The sequence below is a fragment of the Papilio polytes genome, unplaced genomic scaffold (assembly GCF_000836215.1).
Source record: "Papilio polytes unplaced genomic scaffold, Ppol_1.0 DF824191.1, whole genome shotgun sequence".
Classification (NCBI taxonomy): Eukaryota; Metazoa; Arthropoda; class Insecta; order Lepidoptera; family Papilionidae; genus Papilio; species Papilio polytes.
In genome coordinates this window covers 3,236,048-3,259,777 of record NW_013525013.1, presented here as the reverse complement: position 1 = coordinate 3,259,777, position 23,730 = coordinate 3,236,048, and the positions used below count along the sequence as shown (strand labels likewise).

Genomic DNA, 23,730 nt, shown 5'->3' with positions numbered 1-23,730 from the left:
TTAAATGAAAGAAATTATTAAAGAATCTACAGTTGTACTACTACTGGTGAAGTAGTCATTAGAGTAATCAAACACATAGTAAACTACTTGTTACCAACTTCATAAGGCTTTAACCGTTATCCTGTAGCAAAAAGACATGTTTGATTGATTAAAACCAGTCATTGCTTGCATTTTATGTATGCGTATTTAACAGAGCGATTCGTATCTTCTTAATTTGGTGGTCACCTTTACAACCAGTTTCTCTTCAATGAATGTCATCTTTATCGCGCGCCGCCCGTTGATATAACCAACGTAATAACATCTTATTATCAGACTACAAAAAAAAGAGATAAAACGACTTATTATCTTAACACACTTTTTAAGATACCGCCAGAAAAACCAAGTTTTATTAGTGAAGTTGAAAGAATTGCCAAATTAAAAAACAAACCACAGTGAACCGGAAAAACCGGAGACAAAAACAATGAAAAACACACTAGAGAAGGAAATGCCATATTTGCCATGAATGCAATGGCAAATGCCATATTAAAAAAATAGATAAATGCTAATGTACTTCGCGTTGGTTGTTTTTAATATTTCCCGACGTCATATCTATCACATTTATAAGACAAATTAAGACTTGACAACTTTCACTCATGAGAGCGTGCATGCATATAAGATAATTAGCCCGTTTACTTGATTACTTTGTATAGTATGACGATGAACGGTAACCGAAAACCGTAGTCGAGAAAAGATAAAATATTCCTTCTTATATATCCAATCACGTTACTCGGTAGGCAATCTTTGCGATCTCAGATATCTATCCTTTTTTGGACAGGACGATCTGTATCGGGGTAACAACATTTTGGATCTCAATCTAATCAGATTAAGAATAATTTTTATTTATCACGTAGCATTAAAATAAATCAAATAGAGTTGCAAATGCTGTTATAACGAGCATACTAAGCAGTCCACTGGGCATTGCTTGCATTATAATGTTTATGCCTAATGGCCAATACGTGACTTCAATGTAAGTCAGACTGTTGCAAGCAAGTTTGTTTTTCTTTTTAAAACATAAATAAAAGCTTTAATTCATAAGATACACTCTACTAGGTCGTCTAGTTTCTTCAAATCAATCTTAAATTCATAAAGTCATGCTCTACCCTAATTATAATAATAATATTCGTTACATTTTTAGATCAATATGTTGCTCACATTATGATTCAATATTGGCAACTCTTGGTTAGTCTTTCGTAACAAGCCGCATTTCGGTTAATTTATAGATACCATTAGAAGTATTAGATAAATATTTTTATTGTGTTAAGAATAGACATTTTCATTTTAATGTACACGATTTTTAACCTAATGTTGTTTATTAGATTTGAGATTGTAAGCTTGTATTTCAATGTATTTTTAAAGAATAAAGAAAGTTAATACTTTAAAATATTTTATTTTTAAATCCATAGAGTTTAAATTTTGACTAGACAGTAGCGTTCGTCGGAAGAAGCTTGACAATATAATTTATGAGAGACGAATTTAATGACAACGAGTCTTCACGAATAAGAAGAATCTTATGACCATCTAGATAGACTTGTCTCAATTAATAATAGAGTCGTCACAAAATAACGCTGTTTTAATTAATAGATTAATAAAAAGGTTACTTGCTTGATTTTACATTTATGATACAGACAAGTCAGTGTACTCTCTATTAGAAAACGAGGACAAAAACATCATAAACTTTTCGGCAAACAAAGTGGTTAATAAATTTATAACAATTTGCGAATTTCGTTTGGACACTTTTTTAATTCAACTGACCACGTGTCTTTTTAATTTGACTAGGAGGACAAGGAGCATTCGAGTCCGTAATGAAAAGCGGTCATTGACAATAATTAAGATTATTTATTTAATAGTTTTTGCACAAGTTTTGCTTGCAGTGGTTAAAATATACGTAGTTTAACCTGTTATCTAAAGTATGTAACGTTTTTGTAATGAAATATCATAAGCAAGATTCGTATTTGTACCGTTGCGTTATTTGTAACAAAATTCAGACAAAATTGTGATTAAATACTTATTCCAAAAGTGCTTTCAAAATTATTTAGTATTATGAAATGCTGTATCTAATTAATATTAATTAAGAAAGAGGCGAGTATAAAGGCCCTACGGAAACTGTTTCGGGCATTCCGTGTATGGCGGTTCTAAATGAAGAAGGAAAGGGCAGAAGTCTTTTTTACTACGTATCATATTTCGGGGTACATCACATCTCAAGTCGCAAGGAAGGAGTGTAGGAAGTTTAGGAAGGAAAAAAGAAATTTAAACACATTCAAAATGGTTTTTGAAAGTTTGATTGAAAGTTTAGTTAGTTGTAATAAATCACCTTTGCCTAGATAACATTGTTCCCATCATAAATTTAACCAAAACAATATTTAAGAAAGATTGATGTAGCAATTACTGTACCTGTTATTATATTATTATATCTGTAAAAATATTATTGTAAATATAGTAAGAAATCTTTAAATACAATCAAAGATAAAAGACGTTGTAATAAATATCGACTTAGAAAGGTTTTAGACAGCGCAAAATTATGCTAGCAAAATAGATGTATTGAAATTTGAAAAAAAACCAACGCGCTACAAAACATTATTGGATGGAGATTTAATTTACTCTATAAGAGTAAATGTTAGGACGATGATAACTCTACAATCAAAATACTTTTTTTTAACTATAACAAAAAAACTCAAGTTACGTCGAACGAAGCTTGTTATAAATAGAACCATTAATTGGTTTCTGTAATAAGTAAGGATGTCACGAGCAAAGTGCGCACAAATCAAATAAACATGAGCTGCGATATTCTAATTGTTACAATAAATATAGACGACATAATGGTCTTCACATATAATATCGAGATACAGAAGTGGGCGATATTGAATCCCACACATGATCACATGGTAGTTATACGGCTAATGCACTTTAATAATTTTTTTAAATATTAGAGCGCCCGCACACATTTCACTAAATTATCGCACAACTGTTTAGTCTCGCTTTAATTCCTTTGACTTTAAATAAGCGCACACTACTCGATTTTCAGTCGTATAACTAAACGGTTGAATGAGCTGCAAAACAATCGACAATCGCACAACATTTATGCGACTGTTTAGTCAAAAGTGGAGCCCGCTCTTTATATAATCGTATAACCTTATCAATCGAATACTGAACGACGACTGTGACAATTTAAATCGATTTTTTTAATCTACGACGATAGGTCGACTACCGATACAATCAACATCACTAGCTCAGTATACGTTCCCACTGAGGGGCTCGGAGCCTACCGTAATAAGAGTGACTAGTCCATAGTCAACCACGCTGGCCCAGTGCGGCTTAGTTGACATCACATACCTTTGAATTTCTTATATGTGCAGGCATCACGTTGTTTTCAACGTAAGATCATCGGGTAAATTATGCACATATGAAATTCGAAAAATCGAAATTCATAATAGTACATGGCGGGGTTCGAACTCAACACCCGTGGATAAGAAGTCAAGTGCTCAAAACCCTAAGCCACTGACGCTTTACACAATACAATACAAATTACAAATGATTTACATGACACTCCGTGTTTGTAATGAAGTAATAAAACATCTATCACGCTTTCACTGATGTAGTAAGGAAGAATAATTATTGTAGAGTCTGATTAACATAACATCGATAACAATTTACGTAATGCTTTTTTTCACGAAACAAGATCGATAAACAAAGGATTTTATTAACATCTTTGATCAGTAAGATCTGGGAATAATACAATTCGGACAAAAACGTAAGGTGTATAATTTATTTATGTAGAGCAAAGGAAATTCTGTCAGTTACTAAGCCTACAATTGTTCTTTAGACTGGACTTAAGTTTAATAAATGAATTTGAATTATTAACAAGTAATATCTGACTCGGATTTGTAATAATTCAATGTTACCCATCGTTTATGAAAACCTCTAAATATTAGTATCAAAATTACATAGATCTAAACTCGTAACGTAAATGTTTCTGCTTATGGCTACATGACAACATATATCCTTAATAGTGTCGATTATATTTAAATTTAGTAAGCGATCATTATCTCCAGACAGGTATTATGATGGAGCGATGACAAGACCATTCTTATTACTCGCTTGGTAATACGTTTTAAAAAAACAGGTACAAAAAGTAAGGTTAGAAATTGCATTAGATGATTTATTAAAGAGAAACTTTCCTATGAAACCGCGCTTATTGCCTAATAAAATGTCCGCATGATATCACTTTTACCACATACTAAAATGTTTTAAATACGTATTTTATATTGTGGTTAACTTTCTTGATAAGAAAAATATGGTTTATGCTTGTATCTTACTAATATTATAAATGTGAATGATGCATATTATAGTTACACTCAAAACAAATATACTGATCTCGATGAAATGTGGAATAGGGAATAACAGGACGTTAATTAAATTTCTTTTTAACTCCGCGCGAACAGATTTACGGGCTACAACTAGTAAATAATATTATTAACAATAGACAATTAAGTTTCAAGTTAATTAACTGTTATAACGCTGTTAATTTAATTAGTTTCACAAGAATTACAGCATAAAATATAAGATTAACGTAATATAACACACTATATTTTTTAGTAATTTAAAAATATTTTACTGTACATTTTTTACTCTACATAACAGTTTTTAGACAAAAACATGGTATTGCTGATAAACTTATTAAAAAAGTTTTTAACGTTTCCGATAAAAAATCATTTGATATTACTACCATTTCAATTCAAGTAAGAACTATATTGCAATAACACTGAATAAAGCTCTGTAGCTGAGTCAAGAGAATAACGTGAGCTTCGCAAGACATTTGTAATATTGTGCAACAAAAATGAACCTACAAGAAAACGACAACGTGGAATGTAAACAGTGTTCCACGTTTAACTTTATTACGTTTCACCATTATGAAAGATAATAGCTTTCGCCCGCGACTCCGTTCGCGTTAAATTAAAAAAACAAAGGCGAGTAACCTATGTGTTCTTCCAGGCTATTCTCTACATCTATATCGAATTTCATGGAAATCCGTTATGCCGTTTAACCTACAAACTCTAACAAACATCCATCTAAACTTTCGCATTTATAATATTAGTATGCAGTATGATTTACAACGTTAAATATGAACTTACATAGATGGTGTAATACGAAAGAAAAGCGATTATGAGAAACAAGTGAGGAGCGGAGACTCAGGACTGTGATAAGAAATCGGTTATCCCGGTATCCCTGGCTTTCAAACATATATCCTTATAGCATATCATACAGAATATGTTATCGATAAAATAACATTTTTTTAAATAAAGTTTTAAGGCTTAACTTCAAGAGTTTATGAACTTTGATACGTGACCCCGAAATAATTGAAAAATTCAATGCAAGAGAAGGCTATTGCGGCGTAAGTCGTAATACTCTAAGAACGTCCTTCAAATCCAAGGGCGTATACCATACAAAAGAAAAGTTACTGGTTATATTGACTTCTAAGTGTGTACTATGGGTAAAATTGTTTCATAGAAGCTCTTAACCTTGTTATAATTACGCTAGCATACAAATATTGTCGATACCATGTTTTATCTATGTGTCATATGAATGTACTTTCGCATGCCTTAAACATAAAGTAGGGACCGGCCTATGACGTAATTCGGTTTATAGCGCGTCAATGCATATTTATTGCGTGTAGAAACCATGTTGGCTGATAATAACTTGCTGACTTACTAATAAATATAGTCCATTAGTCTGTTAATTAAGATGAACTTATATTTAAGCTTTCAACAGCTCCTTGCCAAGGATGATCATGTATAATGTCTTTTAGTTTTGGTTTTTGTTTTTGATATGAATATAACGCTATTCAGTGTAGAGCGTAGTTGCTTTTTCGGATATGATAGGGCTTTTCTTGGCTTTTAATTTAACTGGCAAAAGTGGACCATAGGAATTTAAATTCTTATAGTAATAAAGTGCGAAGAATTACTACTATGAACTATTTTAGACAAGACGAAAAGTCCCGACGTCTAGCTAGAGATGTAGCCGTTCTTTAAGACATTGCAAAACGACAATTTCGGCCAGCAGAGGAATTAAGGAATCTGTTGCGATCTTTTCGTGTCCTGTAAGGAATAAATGTAAATTGCCGAAAAAACGGATACTGGCTAGTTGTATATCAGAATATGTTCATAAACTTGAGAGTGTAAACTATTGGTTAACACGCCTATATTATTGCTATTAGAACATTTTTTTTAATGTACAATAAATTTTGGAATTTTTTTACAATAAAATCCTACATAAAAATATTTTACAGTAATGTTAAGTTTTAAAGATAAAAAAAATGTGAATCCTTTATTTTGATTTTTTTAATGATATTTGTATTTTACTATAAAATAAAATATTCGGAGTACGAAGTTATGTTACTAAGACCTGAGGTTTCCATCTGCGATACCTTTACATTATATAAAAAAATGATTCTTAGCTCGTAAAATCTCTATCTCTTAATTGACTAAAAAAGTCATAAAAATATACGTCTAAACACGTCTAAATCATCATAACAGGGTTCCTAAAAAGGTCCTTCGCGCTGAACTTGTTTTTAATTTAATATGACTGTAAAGCCTAAATGCGACACTTATTTAAGCAATTACATTTTATATACTAAAAATTATGAACATATTTACATACCTTCGTAAATCTCCATGTCGAAACCAGCCACAAAATCAAAAGTTTTCGAAAACGTTTCTATGACGACGCATGACAGGTTCTCAGCAGTTCATTCCTAATAACAACTTGTTATAACTTAATCTGTGACTTGATACTGCCTTCTGCCTTCGGTAGACATACAAAGTAAGCAAAAAATAAAAATTAGTTTAATATTATTTGAGACTTTATTTTATAGATGTTATTTTCCTACTAATATGGGATAAATGTTGGTCTTTTTATTTTCTACCTTTAATTTCCGTAACATTAGACAAAGCTCACGGAAAACCGTAAATTATTTAATCTGAGATTTTCAATAGTGATGTGTATTTTTGGTTTTGAATGGTAATTATATTTATTGTTATCTGTACTTCAACCGTAAACCTAAAATATAGCAAACTCCTAAAATAGTCTAAAAGATAATTTAAAAAGAGAAATTGAACTCTTGAGTGTAATATTACAGAAAAGCAAGTTTATTACATATTACGTACTTTGTAACATGTATATTGTTGGATCTGGATCCGTTGACGGAACTCTTAAAAATATTCATATTCTTACAAGATTCACTTAATCTGAACTGGTGATAATGTTGATATCGCGGCAGGTAATTTTGTCATTAAACATTGTTTATGACCACATACAATTAAGGAATGACACACAGTTAATAAACATAATGTAATGGTTCTTTTAGTTCCACTTTTGCCTACCACATTTTTATTTTGAAAAGTACCAGATAGAATATTGTAAAATTATTATTACCACTAAAATACCAATAGGAAAATGTCAATGTATTGCAATTAATACTTCACAGATTATAAAAACCGGTATTACCAGCTCTTCCAATGACAACCCTAGAGCCGCGTTGAGCTGGTTGACGTAACATTGAATACATTCTGATATACAGATCATCACATCTTTTTGTTAAATATAAGGTCCTATAAAAGGAATTCTATTTTCATTTCAAAATAAGGAGTCTTAGAAATTGTAGAAGAAGCCATTGTGTTTATTATTTATTTCTATAGGTCACTAGTGTTAATATAGTAAAATGGGACTGACAATATCGAGTGTTTTCACAAGACTTTTCGGCAAGAAACAAATGCGTATTTTAATGGGTGAGTCCAGTGACAGCTCATCGCATTAGAACTACGTTGCTGTTTTTATAAATTCCATGTTTTGCTTTGATATTAAACTAAAATCAAATACATGTTTTAATTTGCAGTTGGCTTAGATGCCGCCGGTAAAACTACAATTCTTTACAAGTTAAAACTTGGTGAGATTGTCACTACTATTCCAACTATTGGATTTAACGTTGAAACAGTGGAATACAAAAACATCAGTTTCACGGTTTGGGATGTCGGTGGTCAAGATAAAATTAGGCCTCTCTGGCGTCATTACTACCAAAACACACAAGGACTTATATTTGTTGTTGATTCAAGTGATACAAAGAGAATTGTGGAGGCTGAAAATGAACTGGCTAACATGGTTTGTCTAGTTTCATACAGTTGTTCTTAGTATTTCATGTACTTTTTTTTAATTCACAACACATTTACATTTTAGCTTAAAGAAGATGAATTGAAAGATGCCGTTATCTTGGTCTTTGCTAATAAACAAGATATGCCTAATGCGATGACAGCAGCTGAATTAACAAATGCTCTTAATTTAAACAACCTTAGAAACCGCCGTGTAAGTATACCAGTGAAATATTGCATAATTTAGTGTTGAGATGACAATGACTAATAACACTTGTACCATTCCAGTGGTATATCCAAGCAACTTGTGCAACACAAGGTCAAGGTCTCTACGAGGGATTAGACTGGCTCTCCAATGAGCTAGCAAAGAAGTGAAACATCTTCTTAAGCAGTCGTGGGATCAAGTGACATTCCCAAAATGACTGAATCCTTTCCATAATGAAAATGCAGTTCCAGTAATACTGGATACTAAAGACTACTATATCTAATTATATAACATTTATATATTTAATGGTCTTTTTCCACAGAATTGTTAACTATATACTTGCATTTGATACATATATTCTCATCCTGATAATGCAAATGTCTTAAATGTAATCAAGAAACTATAATCTTTTGAAATTTAAAATATAATGTTATGTATGTCAATGGATTTCCTGAAAACCAATATATAAACTTAAATATAGTATCTAATTGTTTTTATTTATCTGTTCAACATTAAAAGGCTTTCCTTGTTTACCTTATCATTTGATAATTCTAAAATGTACATGTCTTTAATAATTGTTGGCATGTGGAAAAAGGCCCACATTTTATTTATGTGTAATTTTCAAGTAATGTTTCTTATTTTAGTGGTTTCAAGTTTTGATTAATTTTTAGTAATTTAATTCTAAGTGTGATGAATGTTTACAACAGAAAATTTGCAGGCCATTGACAAACATTCATGGGACTTTTTAGTTCATAGTGTATTTAAATAGTTCTTTTATTTCGTTTTTAATTTGATTTAATAGTTTTATGCACTTTTCAAATAATAGTGTTACACCAATAATTGCTTTATCATTGTAAGTTTCTGGTTGTTTGATATATTGCATATATTGTTTATTAGTTTTGTGTCATATTCTCTTATCTTGTCTCTTATCCAATGCTTATATCTGCCGTGTTGTAGTTTTCGTAATTTATAACTACATTTTTGGGGTATATTTTATAGCACTATCTTATATTTAATAACAGATTTTAGTAGACAATAGACGACTTTGAATACATATTTTATATTCTTTACTTTAATTTTGATTGCTTTTTTTTATGATTAACTGAAATATCAATATGCACAATAAAACACTACATGTTAAGGTTTCCACATATATTTATTAAAAATGGATGTATATATTGTCAAATGTCCTTTCGGCCAAAAATTTAATAATTTATTGGTATTGTAATTGTGATTATGCGAATTCTGCTTGTAAAACTCCTGTTCCATATATTGGAGATGCATTAAAGTGGTAAATAAAACGCTAGGTGTAAATAAAAATTGTTTTATTTCAATGCTATAAGAGTATGATTTTTTTTATATGTTTATGACAGTGATCATTGTTATGTTGTATACCTCAAACAGAGGAAATATGAGGGTAGTCTCAAAAACTACAGCGATGTTAACATTTTCAGTGCTGCTGGCACAAGTTTACATTAATATAAAAATGTATATGATTCATTATTTATGTGTCCATTGAGCCTTACGTTTTTCTACAAAACTCCTAATACCCTCTTGTCCATCATCCATTTCAGTATTATTTACCATTATTTCTTGGCCTAATTTATATGCATCAAAGATGTTCAAGTTTATTTGTCTATAGAAGAAATATCTTCCCAAAGTAACTACTGAGCGACTTTTCTGTTTTATCTGATCAATTATTTTTGTCACTTCTTTATCCAGGTCTTCGGGAGCCACTACTTTGGTAACAAGACCACTCTCATAAGCTTCTTTAGCATTAATGGGTTGACCTGTAATAAAGCATATTAATAATATTGAGATAGGTAAAATAATAATAAAACTTCAGACAAAATCGCTGATTCTTTTTTGTTCCAGTTGATGTCAGAAGGTTGTTATGAATAATAAAATTAGAAAAAAAAAGACTAATAAATCTGGAAGGTTACTTATTGCAATAAATACCTGTTAGCAACATATACATTGATCTAGATTTTGGCACTGATCTCGCTAATGGTATCCCTGGAGTCGAGCAGAATATTCCAAAATTAGCCCTGTAATGTAATAAACATAAAAAAAAGTATTCAACTGCTTACTCCAAGAATAAGGAAACTGCATTACCCGGGTGTAGAAAATTTGCTTGTGTTTGAACACACAATCATATCACATGATGCAACCAATTGACATCCTGCAGCAGTTGCAAAACCATTTACCTATAAAATGTATGAGAATTAAAAAAAAAGCACTGATGTATTTCTACTATAAAGGTTAGATTAAAAAAAATAGATAAAAACCTTAGCTATTATTGGAACAGGACTATCTATTATTGAATTCATCAGTTCTACAGCTTTCTTGAAAACAAGTTTATGCTGTTCTTTCCCATCAGTAATTTGCTGTAAAAAATAAATTAATTGTACTATTTTACAGTTTTATTATGTGAACAAATCTGAAGAACACACTTTCTTTTCTTATTGGAGTTTTAGAAAATTGAAATTTTTTATATTGATCAAATATAAACAAACGTTCAGCTAATCTTTATCAATATTATTAAGAGGAAAGATTTCTATTATTGTCTGTAATTGATAAGCTCAAAAATTACTAGATCAATTTTAATTTTTTTTTAATAATAGAAAGCTGCACAATCACTGAGTGGTATAAGATATGTTTATTCCATTTTATTAAATATCAAAGTGTTAGTTTTTAATAAATTTACTTACTAATTCTTTTAAATTATGTCCTGCCGAAAACACATTACCCTTTGCTGAGAGTACAATAGCTCGTAAAGATGTGTCTTCATTATTGGCATTTATAGCTTGTATTAAGTAGCTCATCATGTTTATTGATAATGAGTTTCTGTATAAATAAAGATAATTTAAAAACATATATTAATATTAACTATTAATATGAAACATACTAACTTTGTTTTCTCATGGTTTAAGATTATCTCTCGAGTGCCATTGTTTTCATTTGTTATTATGTATTCATTATGTGTATTACGAATTCTTAAAGCTAATGGAGTAAATGTTTGTTTCTGTAAAGTAAATAATACAGTAGATTCATAAAAGTTTAAAAACATGTTTTATTAAAAAATGCAAAGAGTTTACATACCCGTAATGCAAACATTTTGCCGTTTTTACTTCTTACAAGCTAATAATAAAATGTCATTAATCTAAAGTTCGCTTATCTGAATAATAACATTCAGTGTAAAACTTGTTTTCAATATTTACATTTCAAAATCTCGATAAAACGCTTGACAAGTGACAACTAAAAGTGTTGCTGTATTAAAAAATAACAGAAACCAAAGGGAATTAAATATAAATGTAGAACTATATTTAAAAAATCTATATAAAAGCAAGCTTTAGCTTTTTTTAATCTAAATAAACTGGTAAACTAAATTCTGGCAACTGTAAAAAATAACAAAAAAAAAGAAAATACAAATAAAAAAAAATGTATTTAGTATCTTCTACTTCTAAACGAGTCTTCGGAGTCAGACTCCGAATTATCGGCATCCATATACTCGACACCTTCATCTTCTGCTGTTATAAGATCGATGACAGCACTAAAATAAAAAAAATACATTCTACTGAAAAAATTACTTAACTGAGAAAGTAAGGCCTTAGGGCTTTTAAGGGTTAATATGAGCCTACAATAAACATTATTAAAACATAAATACTCACTTAATTACTTCCTCTTCGAATCTACTGTGATATGAAGACTGGTCTGTTGTAACTTTGCGAGCTAACACTAAGTCTAGTAACGACCTCAATTTGTGCAGAATATCGGCGGATTCGTTTTTCACCTTTACTATGACTGACTTTATTGAAAAACAACATTCGTCTGGTTTTTTTTCTTCAACTAAAATAGTAATACTGCATTAATCGAAGTAGTATGAATACAGATAAAAAAAAAAATGTAAAAGGTATAGTGTGGATACACTCACTATATGAAAATCGGTGCAATCGGGAGTCTATGAAATATGGCAACATATGTTTTTGGTTACAAAAAAGTTAAAAGAGCAAGAGCTATAAAAATTAATAAATCTTACCATCGCTGACTACAAACTCGCCGAAGAATAGAAGAGGTAGAGTATATATTAATGTAACTTCTAGAAGAAAGCGTGAGGTGGAGCGCTGTTTAAGCCAGTAGACAAGCCAGTTAGCTCCTGGCTTGTTGCACAGCGGTCTATTGCTGGACCTTGGGTTTTTCGACGACGCCATAACACTACTGGGATGCAGAGCTATGTTACCTTCTTCAGGAGTATATACTTTAATTCGTGCGGGTCGAATACGTGAATTAATATTGGTCCATCTAAAAATTATTATAACATTTTAATGGGTACTTAAAGTGATAAAATATAACTGTTTTATAAATAGCTGTTGCTCGCGACTTCGTGTGAAATAAAAGAAATAATAAAAACTATGTTGCCCACAGATAAATTACCTTTCCAACGTTGAGATTTTTAAAATCGAACCAGTAATTTTTGAGTTATTATAATACATACAAAAATACAAATCTTTTCTCTTTACAATATTAGATAGATAGATAAGATAGTATGTAGAGCAGAAAATAGGTATAGGAATGGAGTAATTACATTTTCTCCATTGGTTACAGATGATAAATGCAAATTATTTATATTTCGGTGATTTTAAGATTATCATACTTTTTTGATCAAGCGATACAAAAGTCGTGTATTGCTGTTAACATTTTTATTTTACGTAAAAATATATTTAAACACTTACCTAACTGTAGCTATATTAGGATAAAGCGCTGCAGCAACGATAGTTTTAAACAAGCTCATATTATTAGCGTTTCTGTTCTCATATCGAGATTTTACATCACCAGAAGCAAGGAATCCCATCTGCTTCAGATTATTGCCCAACTGCTTCTTCATATCAGCTAACAATTCCAGTGTATTGTTCGATAAGAAATTGGAGTATGCGAAAGAATGTTTATGTTGCCGCGACCGGCAGCGTTCCCATTGTAATACAGCCTCTGATATCGCAACATGGTCGCTCGGCTCACCCAACGTGAAGCTACGTTTTACCTCATCCACTTCCGCTTCTTTGCCTAAATAAAATAAAACAAGATTCCCTTGACAACACTACAAGACTATTAGGAATTACAAAAAAAAAAACATGAAATAAAGTAATTAAACATAAGACAATAAAATCGCAATTTAATAGACATATTTACGCCATAATGACGCCAATAGCGTAATTGTTATGGGTACGGATATATTATCACGTGGTCGAGGGTTCGATTCCGCATTCCATTATCGTAAACGATATTTTAGAAGACTTAAGCTAAGTTACAATGATACAAGAAATAGTAAACAAATAATAAAGAAGACAATGTATAAAAAATCATCCCCTCCCGTAGGGTTTTCATCTTCCAGATAATATACATCATTTAAAAAAATATGCTAGAGGAGGTGGTGAAATGTGTAGGAAGAGGAGGTCAACATCATCATCTCCCCTATTTTATCCTATCCCGTCATGTCGGCGCACCGCGTTTTTATCCTCCGAATAACTATATCATCCGTCATTTTAGTCAACACTACCTTCTTCATCTGTCATTTACACGCAATCCATCCATCTCTTTCTAAGCCTACCTTTACCGGTATCCATCCACATTTATAGGAGGTAAATAGGTTGTTACCAATGACTAGCTGGAATGGATCCTTGAAGCTCCAGACCGCGGCGAGGCTGGCAGCGCGGTCGAGGCAGCCGAAGAGCGCGGCGAGCAGCAGCAGCTTGCCGGCGGCGGGGTGCAGCGGCAGCCGCGCCACGTGCCAGCCCAGCGGCGTCAGGCGCTCCTGCGCGTCCAGCGCGCCGCATCTGCAACACTCGTAGCCTCACCACAAATACAAGACTGAACAAAGGATGGATGTGGAAGAGATGCTTAAAGGGAACGAATTCAGATATGACGGAGAGATGCAGGATAGCAGTGTAAGCTAGGTTTTTTAATTTCACGCAGCAGAGTCGCAGACAGTTAGTAGAATACATATAGATTAATTACAAGCTGTTGCTCTCGACTTTGTTCACGCAAAATTATAGGCTATGTTACTAAACGATAAATTAGTTTTTTAATGATGAACAAATTTTAAATTGGTCCATTAATTTTTTAGTTATTTCAATACATACGAAAATTCAAAAACACAAATCTTTTCTCTGTACAATATTGGTAAAGATAAATTCAACAGTGCGTACTGCTGAAGAAAAACGTCCATCAAATACAGATAACTGATACAAAACATACTGTTGCAAATGGTTGACAGCCCACTGTACAGTGGCGTGTGCGGGCGGCGAGGGCATGAGGGCGAAGGCGTCGGCCGCGCGGCCCAGCCGCAGCCGCTTGGCCGACAGCACCGCCTCCAGCAGGTCGGTGCGCTGCAGCTCCGGCAGCAGCCGCTCCGGCAGCGAGCCCGCGCGGTACGACGTCATCATGTGGTAGCACACGCCCGGCTGGCAGCGGCCCGCGCGACCTCGTCTGATTCAAGTAATCTTACTAATAACTAGTGGCGTTGGATTGTTGTAAAACAAGCTTTTCCCCACGACTACGTCCGCGTAGAATTAAAGAAAATAAAAGTGAGTAGCCTATGTGTTCTTTCTTACTACCCTCTATGTCTATACCAAATTTAATCGACATCCGTTCAGCCGTTTAGGCTACAAACTCTAACATCCATCCATCCATCCATCTAAACTTTCGCATTTATAATATTAGTATGATCATATCAACACCCATATTAATCATTTTATCTACCAATCCCTCTCGAAACTTGTCCCTGCAACTTCTCTGTTTTCCCTCTCAAGCATATGCCATTAAATTGTAAACTGCGGGCATTTAAATTCATACTTGGTGCCTTATTATTATGTTTGAATCAAGCAATTTATGTTGTGGGGCTACAACCTCCCTAGGTATCACTCTAAAATTGTTCAATGTTACTAATACCACTAAATGCAAAAGTTTGGATGGATGTTAGTTAAAGTTTGTAGCCTACACTGTTGAAAGGATCCCAAAGCAATGTGGCATAGATGTAGAAGATAGTCATGTAGTAGAGGATTCAGATATGACGTCTGATAGAGATGTAAGGAAGAGCAGCACATACTGTTCCAACCCTCCGTAAGGGATAAGGGCAATTGGATCATGATGATGAAGAAGTTAGGCTACTTACTAAGTTTTTTTAATTTCGCGCGGACGGAGTGTCGGGCGTAATCTAGTATAGTAATAATAATGTTATTTGCTACTTTTACTATATAACATTATAGTAAACGTAGCTAATGCCTGGTTCACACTTGGTCAGTACAGTTTGACAGTAGAATCAGCATTCAACTGGTATAATTTAAACAATAATCACTATTCCATCTTCATCCATTTAAATCACAAATTAAAAAGAATTTTTAAGGTTATCTCTCTACTTAAAGTAATAAGCGTTAAAATAATTATTAAAAAATACCTTTGTCGCAAATTAGCTTGCGAAACCCATTCAAACTGGAGCGTCGATATTTTATCTTCAACATCAAAACCATTCAGTTTAATTCTTCCACCATCAATCACATATACAATATCATCTATAGTTATTGATGTTTCAGCTATGTTTGTTGCCACAATTATTTTCCGAACACTATCTGGTGGTCGCTCAAATATCTTATGTTGATCCAGTGAAGGTAGTTTTGAATGTAGAGGGTATATTTCATAACGTTCCTTTGGGAATTGATTACTTTCATTCATCAATCTTAGGAATTTAGATATATCTCCAATTCCAGTTAGGAATATTAGCACAGCTCCGGGACCCTTCCTGCAGATATACTTGAGAAGTTCCAACACTAGATTCAAATCTAATTCTTCTATCCTCGAGTCCTGTAGTGTTTTGTAAACATCGTAATCGAGCACACTCTTCTTTGATTCTAACCAATTCACTGGAACAAAACAAATTAACATTTATCAAGCTGTTTTATTTCATTTTTAGTGGCAGTTATTTTTAAATTTAGTGCATGTACTTCGTATTTTATTTCTAGTAGTAATTAATTTAAGGCCTAAAACTCCTCTTCATCTTTCTAAAAACTCTTTCCCTTTTCATAAAAGAAATAATGGGTAGGAGGTTCATACCCAATATCCTTTTTCTGTGCATCCCCACTCTGTCTTTTAAAGGTACGCAACATGTGTGCAAACATGTAAGAGAATCTCTAGCAGCGGTTGCTTTTCTATTTTAGCGCATTATAGTGGTCGTTTGCTCATTTTTTACCTTATAAAATAAAAAACTTATAATACTGGCTTACGCGAGCGACTCCGTCCGCGTGAAATTAAAAAAAAAAACTAAAGAGATTAGATGTGTTCTTCCAGACTATTCCCTACATCTATAGCAAACATTCATCCATACATCTAAACTTTCTCATTTATAATATTAGTATGAAATATGATATTTAGAGAACACTAATACATACTAATTTCCGCTTTATATTTTATATCCTTTTCCATTTCATCTGATTGTTTATGTGATTTTAAATATCGCTTATACTTTGGTTGGTTCCTGTGTTTATTCGGTTTTTCTGGAAGTTTATACTTTGTCATGTCTAAAATATCTTCCAAATACACATCTTCAACAGGGTAAGCTATCCCCTCTATTTTCATCATTGGACAGTTGTCAAAATATTGAGATAAAGTGTCAGCATCTAAAGTAGCACTCATTAGAATCAGTTTCAAATCTTGGCGTCTTTTTAAAACCTGAAATAAACATAAGGTCAAGTTTAGATGTTTTAAGTTGAGATTATTTTGAGATATTTTGCATTTGGTGTTTTTTTACTGGTTTTATTTAAAAAGCACTCACATTTCTTACCTTTTGCCTACAGCAACATAAATTAATAATTATTGGGTATCAATCATTAATACTTAAAGAGAATTACAGCCAAATACTGAACAGACATTTAAAAGTAAACATCTGTCAGATTGTAATATTGGATTCCGTGTATCTAGTTTTAATTATATTCAACCTTGACGATGGCGAAATGATCGAAATAACGTTAGGGCCCACTTTTCATTAAGAGAAATAGAGAGAGAGAGGGGGGGGGAGAGAGAGGGGGGGAGAGAGAGAGAGAGATTATACAAGGTGCTTATGATGCAAAGTTTAAATTTCCATTTAGTATTTAAATAATAATGCCAGGTTACCTGTTTCAACATGCACATAGATATATCCACATGACAGTCCCTTTCATGGACTTCATCTAGAACAATATGGCTCCAATTGGTCAGACCCTGATGTACTTCTAGTTCCACCAGCAGCACACCTGTGGTACAGTACTGGATACTGCCACGAGGTCTCTCTTCTACTCTGAAATATTTTATATCCTTCTCACACTATGTAGTTCCAACACCTAAATGTTACATAAATTATAAACATAAAATTAAAAAAAACATATACATATTAAATAATTAAAAAAATAGATCAATAATTTAAAACTATACAGAAAACTTAAGATGTAACAATGCCCCAGTATTACCACCTTTTTTAAAGCTAATAAGCATAATAGCCTATAAACACAAAAATGTAGGTTTATAAAGATATTACTAACCTCTCCAATCTTACCGAGTACCCTACAGAATTTCCTAGTACATCACACCTTTCCTGAGCAACTCTATTTGCGAGAGATGAAGCAGCGATTCTCCTCGGCTGTGTTACCATTATCTTAACATTAGCACCTTTGCCATTTGTTATAGCTTCATCTAAAATAAGTTGCGGTATCTAAAAGAATATTAGTTAAAATCAATACATCATTTAACAGAACTTTACGTTTTTAACAGTAGCTTTTATCCGTGACTCTGTTCGTGATAAAAAGCCTACGAGTTTTACCATTCATCCACCTATTCATGTAAACTTTTGCATTAACAAAAAGTAAGATTTACATAAAATGCATATATAAATTAAAAAAAATTAAATGTTGTACCTGTGTTGATTTTCCGCTGCCAGTTTCACCACTTATGACAATAACTTGGTTATTGTTAATAAGATCTAGTATTTCCTTAGATTTCTTATATGTTGGTAATGTTTCACGAAATTTCATGAAAGTTTTGTATTTTTCTTTGGTGATCATTTCTTTATATTCTTCTTGAAAGGACACATTAAGATTACTGGTATGTTCATTATTGAAATTTATTGTTATACCCTTTGATAAACTCTCTGTAAGCTTATCATCAAATGTTCCTGTTATAATATCTTCATATGCATATTTATAAGATTTTGAAGTTCTTAGTGATAGTTGTTTGTCATTACACTCAAATTCCATATCATCTTCACTGTAGATCGGTATAAAATCAGGTAGAGATGATGTACTCGGCTTGTTGCTAAATGCATCTAAATCTTGTTCAGTTTTAATTTTAACTGGATCTGGTAGCTTAAATTCATCATTTTTCTCTTCTCCTGTATCATCTGGTACTTCTGTTTTTATCTCCTTTGTAGCAATATGAGAGAATGGAGTTGTAACAATATTTGGTAGCTTAATATCTTGCTCTTTCGCTATAAATAATATCTGCCTTAAGTTGCTCTTAACTGATGTAACCACAGGCTGAGGTATTGTCAGGGACAGCTAAAAAATAAAATTATTTAGTTAAAACTAATTAAATTTTTTTCCAATATCAGAAAATGTTTTAAATGGGCATAAGTTAATAAAATGAATTTACTTGGACATAAAGCAAGCAAAACCACTTTACTGAATATTAAAAATAAACAGCACATCTAATTTTCTATACTATAACTGACATTTTAGCTTTTTAGAGTCAAGTGAAGCTTCTAAAATATAGAGTTTAACATTTTTAAACAGACAAAGGGAAAACAACACCCTGTTTTTGATTGTTATTTGTGATATGTTTTAAAACACAAGGACCGTTTGAAACCTAGAGTACCTAATATTTTTTTTTTAAATAAAACTGTACTAACAATATTTTTACTTTTCTTCTTAGCTTCCTTTTTCCCTTTCTTAAGGTTTTTATAATAAAGTCCGATTTCTCTTCCCTTTAGACCAGGAGGTCTTTGGCTTTTGTCAATCTTCCAGCTTTGATCATGTTTATTCCAATTGTTTCGAGACATTTTTCATACAAGTCACTCTAAATTAAAGAATTAAAGTGATTTGCATCGTTGAATCAGGATAATCTTATGATAAGTTTATAGGCTGGTAATATTCACAAATCAAATATAGATGTAGTCAATCCTAAAGCTGGTCTCCGCAAACCATATTTAATTTTCAATATATTGCGATATCGATTTCATATTTGATTTTGATTATTGATTTTATTTCAATCAGTGTCATCCAAGCCCGGTGTTCAGCTGTCAGCGATAGTGTCAGTCAGTTTGGGTTTCAGATATAAAAAAGTTCAGATAGTACAAAAAAGTAGATTTAAATGTTGTGTTAGCTTTATAACCATTTTTGATGTATTCTGTATTCTTAAAAGTTATTTGTTAATTTGTGCTATTTATCAATACATTTATCTTTATTTAAAACAACAACATTATTAGGAAAATATTAGGAAACGGAAGGAATAGTGGGGGGGGGGGTAGCTTTATAAAAGATATGGCAAGGAGTGTCTCGGGCTTCCTTCCATGTTTTTTTTCATATCTTTAGCTTGACTAGCCTCTCTTAAAAGTTCTCTTTCATAGCTCGCTTTAGCCTTTTTAAGAATAGTTTTACAGAAACGTTTATGTCTTCATAAGAGTTTCATCATTTTGTTGTGTTATTTTTTAATTATGTTTAAAACTATTACATGTGAAAAAATAAACCACAATCAGGATAAAACTCGCTTCCGCAAGCCTCCACGCCATAAGTTCTCACCATTTTAACGAGGAATTTTTTAAAATACTACGGATTTAAAAACATCGCCATTGATACGATTCGGGGATGTCAAGCGGTGTTGTCAGTTCAGATGTTCCAATTTAAAAATAAAGAAATGTAAAAGTAAACCTGTACGCCAATCGTAAATTATTTAGGTTATAAAGTTTTACATGTAGCAACAAATAACTTTGCTTTAACATGTCGGTAATAAATTATTATTAATATCTAGAAACATTTTGAAAGTAAATATTTTTTCTGCCTTACATTACACCAATTGCCTATTTTTCTACAAACAACGAAATGATGATATCTGGCAACTCTAAGTCAATGTTAGAAAGGGAAATAGTAGCCACATGTAGCCCTCTCACTCGTTTCAATTTCATTTTGCGTGCAACAAGACTCTTACGCCCTAAGCATAAAATTTTATATTCTTTATTTTAACTGCAAGAGGTAAAGATAGAACACACTCCTGTTATATTACTACCTCCATGATTTAGACACACTATAGTTTTTATAATTAAATGACAACTCAAATGAGTTTTGACATTGACACTGTGGTTGACAGTTGACACAATATGTCATCGTTGTTGAACTGAAACAGTAAAGTTAATTTATAATTTAAAACATACAATTTTATGCGAATATGAATATGTGTAATTTTAATACATGATATTTACGAACTTTGATATTTAGGACATAAGTTTACAAATACATGTTTTGTCTGGTTCTGTCTATAACATTTTGTTTGGTGCATGTCCAATTGTCAAAACTTTCATTTATTATTACTTAACTTAGCCATGGTAAATAAAATACAAATTGTAAGCTTACAGACTTTGTCGCATACGTTATATTTTATTTTAATTTAACATTTCAGGAATTAAGGTCTTTAATATGTAGAGGCCGAAGAAAGAAGATTGCTATTCTTGTATTTATTTTAATATTTCTCATAAACGCTATGATATTCGTTAGCTTTGAACTATACAATACTATTAAAAGACGGCAAAAAAGTCCATGGTATAAAAGGTATGTATGCTGATAAATGAAACCACTTTGTTTCGCTGATATTGATTAAGAAAAATGTAAAACTACTTTTTCAGGTTACACTATGACCAGAATTCATACGTGGACAATAGTGGTATGAGGGTGATAGTGGGACACTATGTTGGCGGTAATTCTGGAGGTAACTTATCACAAGGTAAACTCTACTTTTATGTAGTTACACTTTTGTCTTGTAATATTAAACTCTGTGTGTTTGCAAAAACAATAAAGCTCGTAACCAGCTAAAAAGACCACAAATAATTTATGTTGAGCTGTGGCTGAACAACTAAATTGCCAACTCATGGCTCATTACAATATACTATGTAAGCAGTACCTGCAACCTCTTTGGTGACTCTCAGTTTGTAGCTATGCAAATCATAACTCTATCTAGGTAAAAAGTTTAAATTGAGGCACCAAATGTTTCATAGATCAGTTTCACACATGTGAATTGTAAGTGGATCTGTAGGTCATCAATTTTAATTGAGTACATGACTACAAACACTTGTCCAAAAACATAATCTCATCATTTTCATTTTTGGAGATAACTGAGAATACAATATCCATAATATCTATACTAATATTATAAATAGCAAAGATTTGCATTTTGTATGTATTGATATAACTCAAAAACTACTGGGCCGATTATTAAAATCTTTCACCATTAAAAAGCTATCAGGCAATATTCGTTTATTATTTTTTAAATTTCATGCGGGCAAAGTAGAGAGCAACAACTAGTTTTTCATAGTTTTAACTGCATACTTTATGTCTAGTGGTAAATTGACAGGCTGGTGATATTTTATATCAGTAATTGAAAGTCAGACTTAATTATCTTTTCTATCTTCCAGAAATAGTAAATGCTAACAACTATGCTCCCATCCAAGGAGCTGGTGAAGGTGGGAGACCAGTTCAGCTTTCACCAAGAGAAATTATAACAGCAAGAGAACTTTATACATTACATTCTTATAATATATTAGTTGGTGATAGAATTTTTATTAATAGAAGTCTTCCTGATGTACGCAGTGAAAGGTATTAATTTCATTTATCAATTTTAAAATATACCATTTAACCAAGGAACTCGGAGCCTACTCTAACTTGTGTACAATGATAGTTTCATTCTTACTGTATCTATTTATTCTATACCAGCTGTTGCTCGCAACTCCGTCCCCGTGAAATAAAAAAAAAATAAAAGACATTGCTTATGTCATCACAGATAAGTTACCTTTCTAATGGTGATAGAATTTTTGAAATTGGTTCAGTATACTTTTTGAGCTATTTCAATAAATAAAATAATATAAATCTTTGCTCCTTATAATATTAGTATGGATATAGACTAAATTTTGTAACTTAGTCCTCATGAAATTAAAAAATCAAAAGTATCAAAAGTTTTACAGTGGTAGTGCCCGCTTTAACATCTTAGCACCTATAGGCCGGCACGCCCGGTGTAATACCACGACCACACAGAAGACAGGCGTGAAATGGAAGCAATTCCGTGTTTCGTCTGATGAGTGTGATGCCGGAGGCCTAATATAAGTCCCTTTCTCTTTACCATTCTTTTCTCATAAGAAGATGATGGGAAGAGGAAGTGGATTTGACAGAGGAGGAGATGCATAGGAAGGGGAGATATCCTCTTTATGTGCATCTCCTCCTCTGTCAGATAAGGGTAGGCAACGCATCTGCAATTACGGATGTCTATGGGCACCGGTCGCTTCGCCATTTTGGCGGATTCTGGTAGCCGCTTGCTCGTTTGCCACCTCTTGTTACAAAAAAAAAAGTAGCTTATGTGTTCTTCCAGACTACCTCTATATTCCCTTTACATCTCAATCAAATTTCATCAAGGTCCTTCTAAACTTTTTCATTTATAATGTAGCTTTTGCCCGCGACTCCGTTCGCGTGGAATTAAAAAAAAACAAAAGAGAGCCTATATGTTGTTCCAGACTATGCTCTACGTCTATGCCAAATTTCATTGAGATCCGTTCAGCTGTTTAGGCTACAAAGTCTAACAAACATCCATCCATCTAAACTTTCGCATTTATGATATCAGTTAGATTAACATTTCATATTATATTTGATTTCAGCTGTAAAGATGTGCAGTATAATATCGAAGATTTGCCGACAGCGAGTGTGATAATAGTTTTTCATAATGAGGCGTGGTCCACTCTGATGAGAACTGTGATGTCAGTAATATTAAGGTCCCCTCCAGTGTTGTTGAAACAGGTAATATTTTTGATCTCTATCACAGTAATACAGAAAAACCTTGATAACTCAAACCTCAGTATCTTAAAAACCTCTATAACTTCAAAAAATTTAATGGGCTACAATTCTTCCATACATCATTTTTATGTAGGTCTTATAGTTTAGGCTACGTATGCAAAGAAAGCAAAAATGACCAGAAATTTCGTTGCGCGGTTTTGAGCTAAACTATTTAACTACGTCGTAGTCTTTGACTCCAAAAATCAAACAAAAAAATGGGACCCACCTGCAAGCATTACCTTTCGGA

General features: G+C 32.4%; 5 protein-coding genes across 6 annotated transcripts in view; 2 read left to right on the top strand and 3 right to left on the bottom strand.

The window, feature by feature from the left end:
* The window catches only part of LOC106110831 (probable cyclin-dependent serine/threonine-protein kinase DDB_G0292550), a 32,691-nt gene extending 25,851 nt beyond the window's left edge, over positions 1-6,840 (bottom strand). The window contains exon 1 of the mRNA XM_013292760.1: positions 6,694-6,840. Coding sequence (XP_013148214.1) covers positions 6,694-6,709 — 16 coding nt within the window. The 5' untranslated portion in view covers positions 6,710-6,840. The remainder of the gene's footprint in view (positions 1-6,693) is intronic.
* A 734-nt stretch (positions 6,841-7,574) lies between these two features.
* Positions 7,575-9,702, top strand: LOC106110859 (ADP-ribosylation factor 2). The gene is made up of 4 exons (XM_013292803.1): positions 7,575-7,820; positions 7,928-8,190; positions 8,266-8,391; positions 8,466-9,702. The coding sequence occupies exons 1-4, from the start codon at positions 7,754-7,756 to the stop codon at positions 8,550-8,552; spliced, it is 543 nt and encodes a 180-aa protein (XP_013148257.1). The 5' UTR covers positions 7,575-7,753; the 3' UTR covers positions 8,553-9,702.
* Positions 9,693-11,709, bottom strand: LOC106110857 (enoyl-CoA hydratase domain-containing protein 3, mitochondrial). 2 transcript variants are annotated; one of them, XM_013292801.1, is made up of 7 exons: positions 11,485-11,709; positions 11,295-11,407; positions 11,094-11,229; positions 10,671-10,769; positions 10,498-10,589; positions 10,342-10,430; positions 9,693-10,172 (listed from the first exon to the last, which is right to left on the bottom strand). In XM_013292801.1, the coding sequence occupies exons 1-7, from the start codon at positions 11,497-11,499 to the stop codon at positions 9,883-9,885; spliced, it is 834 nt and encodes a 277-aa protein (XP_013148255.1). In that variant the 5' UTR covers positions 11,500-11,709; the 3' UTR covers positions 9,693-9,882. The 2 variants fall into 2 exon arrangements, with proteins under 2 accessions (XP_013148255.1, XP_013148256.1); XM_013292802.1 differs by lacking the exon at positions 11,295-11,407.
* A 97-nt stretch (positions 11,710-11,806) lies between these two features.
* On the bottom strand, positions 11,807-19,716 carry LOC106110856 (ATP-dependent RNA helicase DHX36-like). The gene is made up of 12 exons (XM_013292800.1): positions 19,307-19,716; positions 18,318-18,956; positions 17,946-18,115; positions 17,542-17,704; positions 16,821-17,100; positions 15,833-16,295; positions 14,635-14,865; positions 14,035-14,213; positions 13,116-13,443; positions 12,422-12,684; positions 12,054-12,231; positions 11,807-11,935 (listed from the first exon to the last, which is right to left on the bottom strand). Exons 1-12 carry the CDS (start codon positions 19,454-19,456, stop codon positions 11,830-11,832), a joined length of 3,150 nt encoding a protein of 1,049 aa, XP_013148254.1. The 5' UTR covers positions 19,457-19,716; the 3' UTR covers positions 11,807-11,829.
* A 1,056-nt stretch (positions 19,717-20,772) lies between these two features.
* The window catches only part of LOC106110921 (polypeptide N-acetylgalactosaminyltransferase 3-like), a 7,772-nt gene continuing 4,814 nt past the window's right edge, over positions 20,773-23,730 (top strand). The window contains exons 1-5 of the mRNA XM_013292879.1: positions 20,773-20,995; positions 21,070-21,218; positions 21,293-21,390; positions 22,079-22,259; positions 23,309-23,447. Coding sequence (XP_013148333.1) covers positions 20,948-20,995; positions 21,070-21,218; positions 21,293-21,390; positions 22,079-22,259; positions 23,309-23,447 — 615 coding nt within the window. The 5' untranslated portion in view covers positions 20,773-20,947. The remainder of the gene's footprint in view (positions 20,996-21,069; positions 21,219-21,292; positions 21,391-22,078; positions 22,260-23,308; positions 23,448-23,730) is intronic.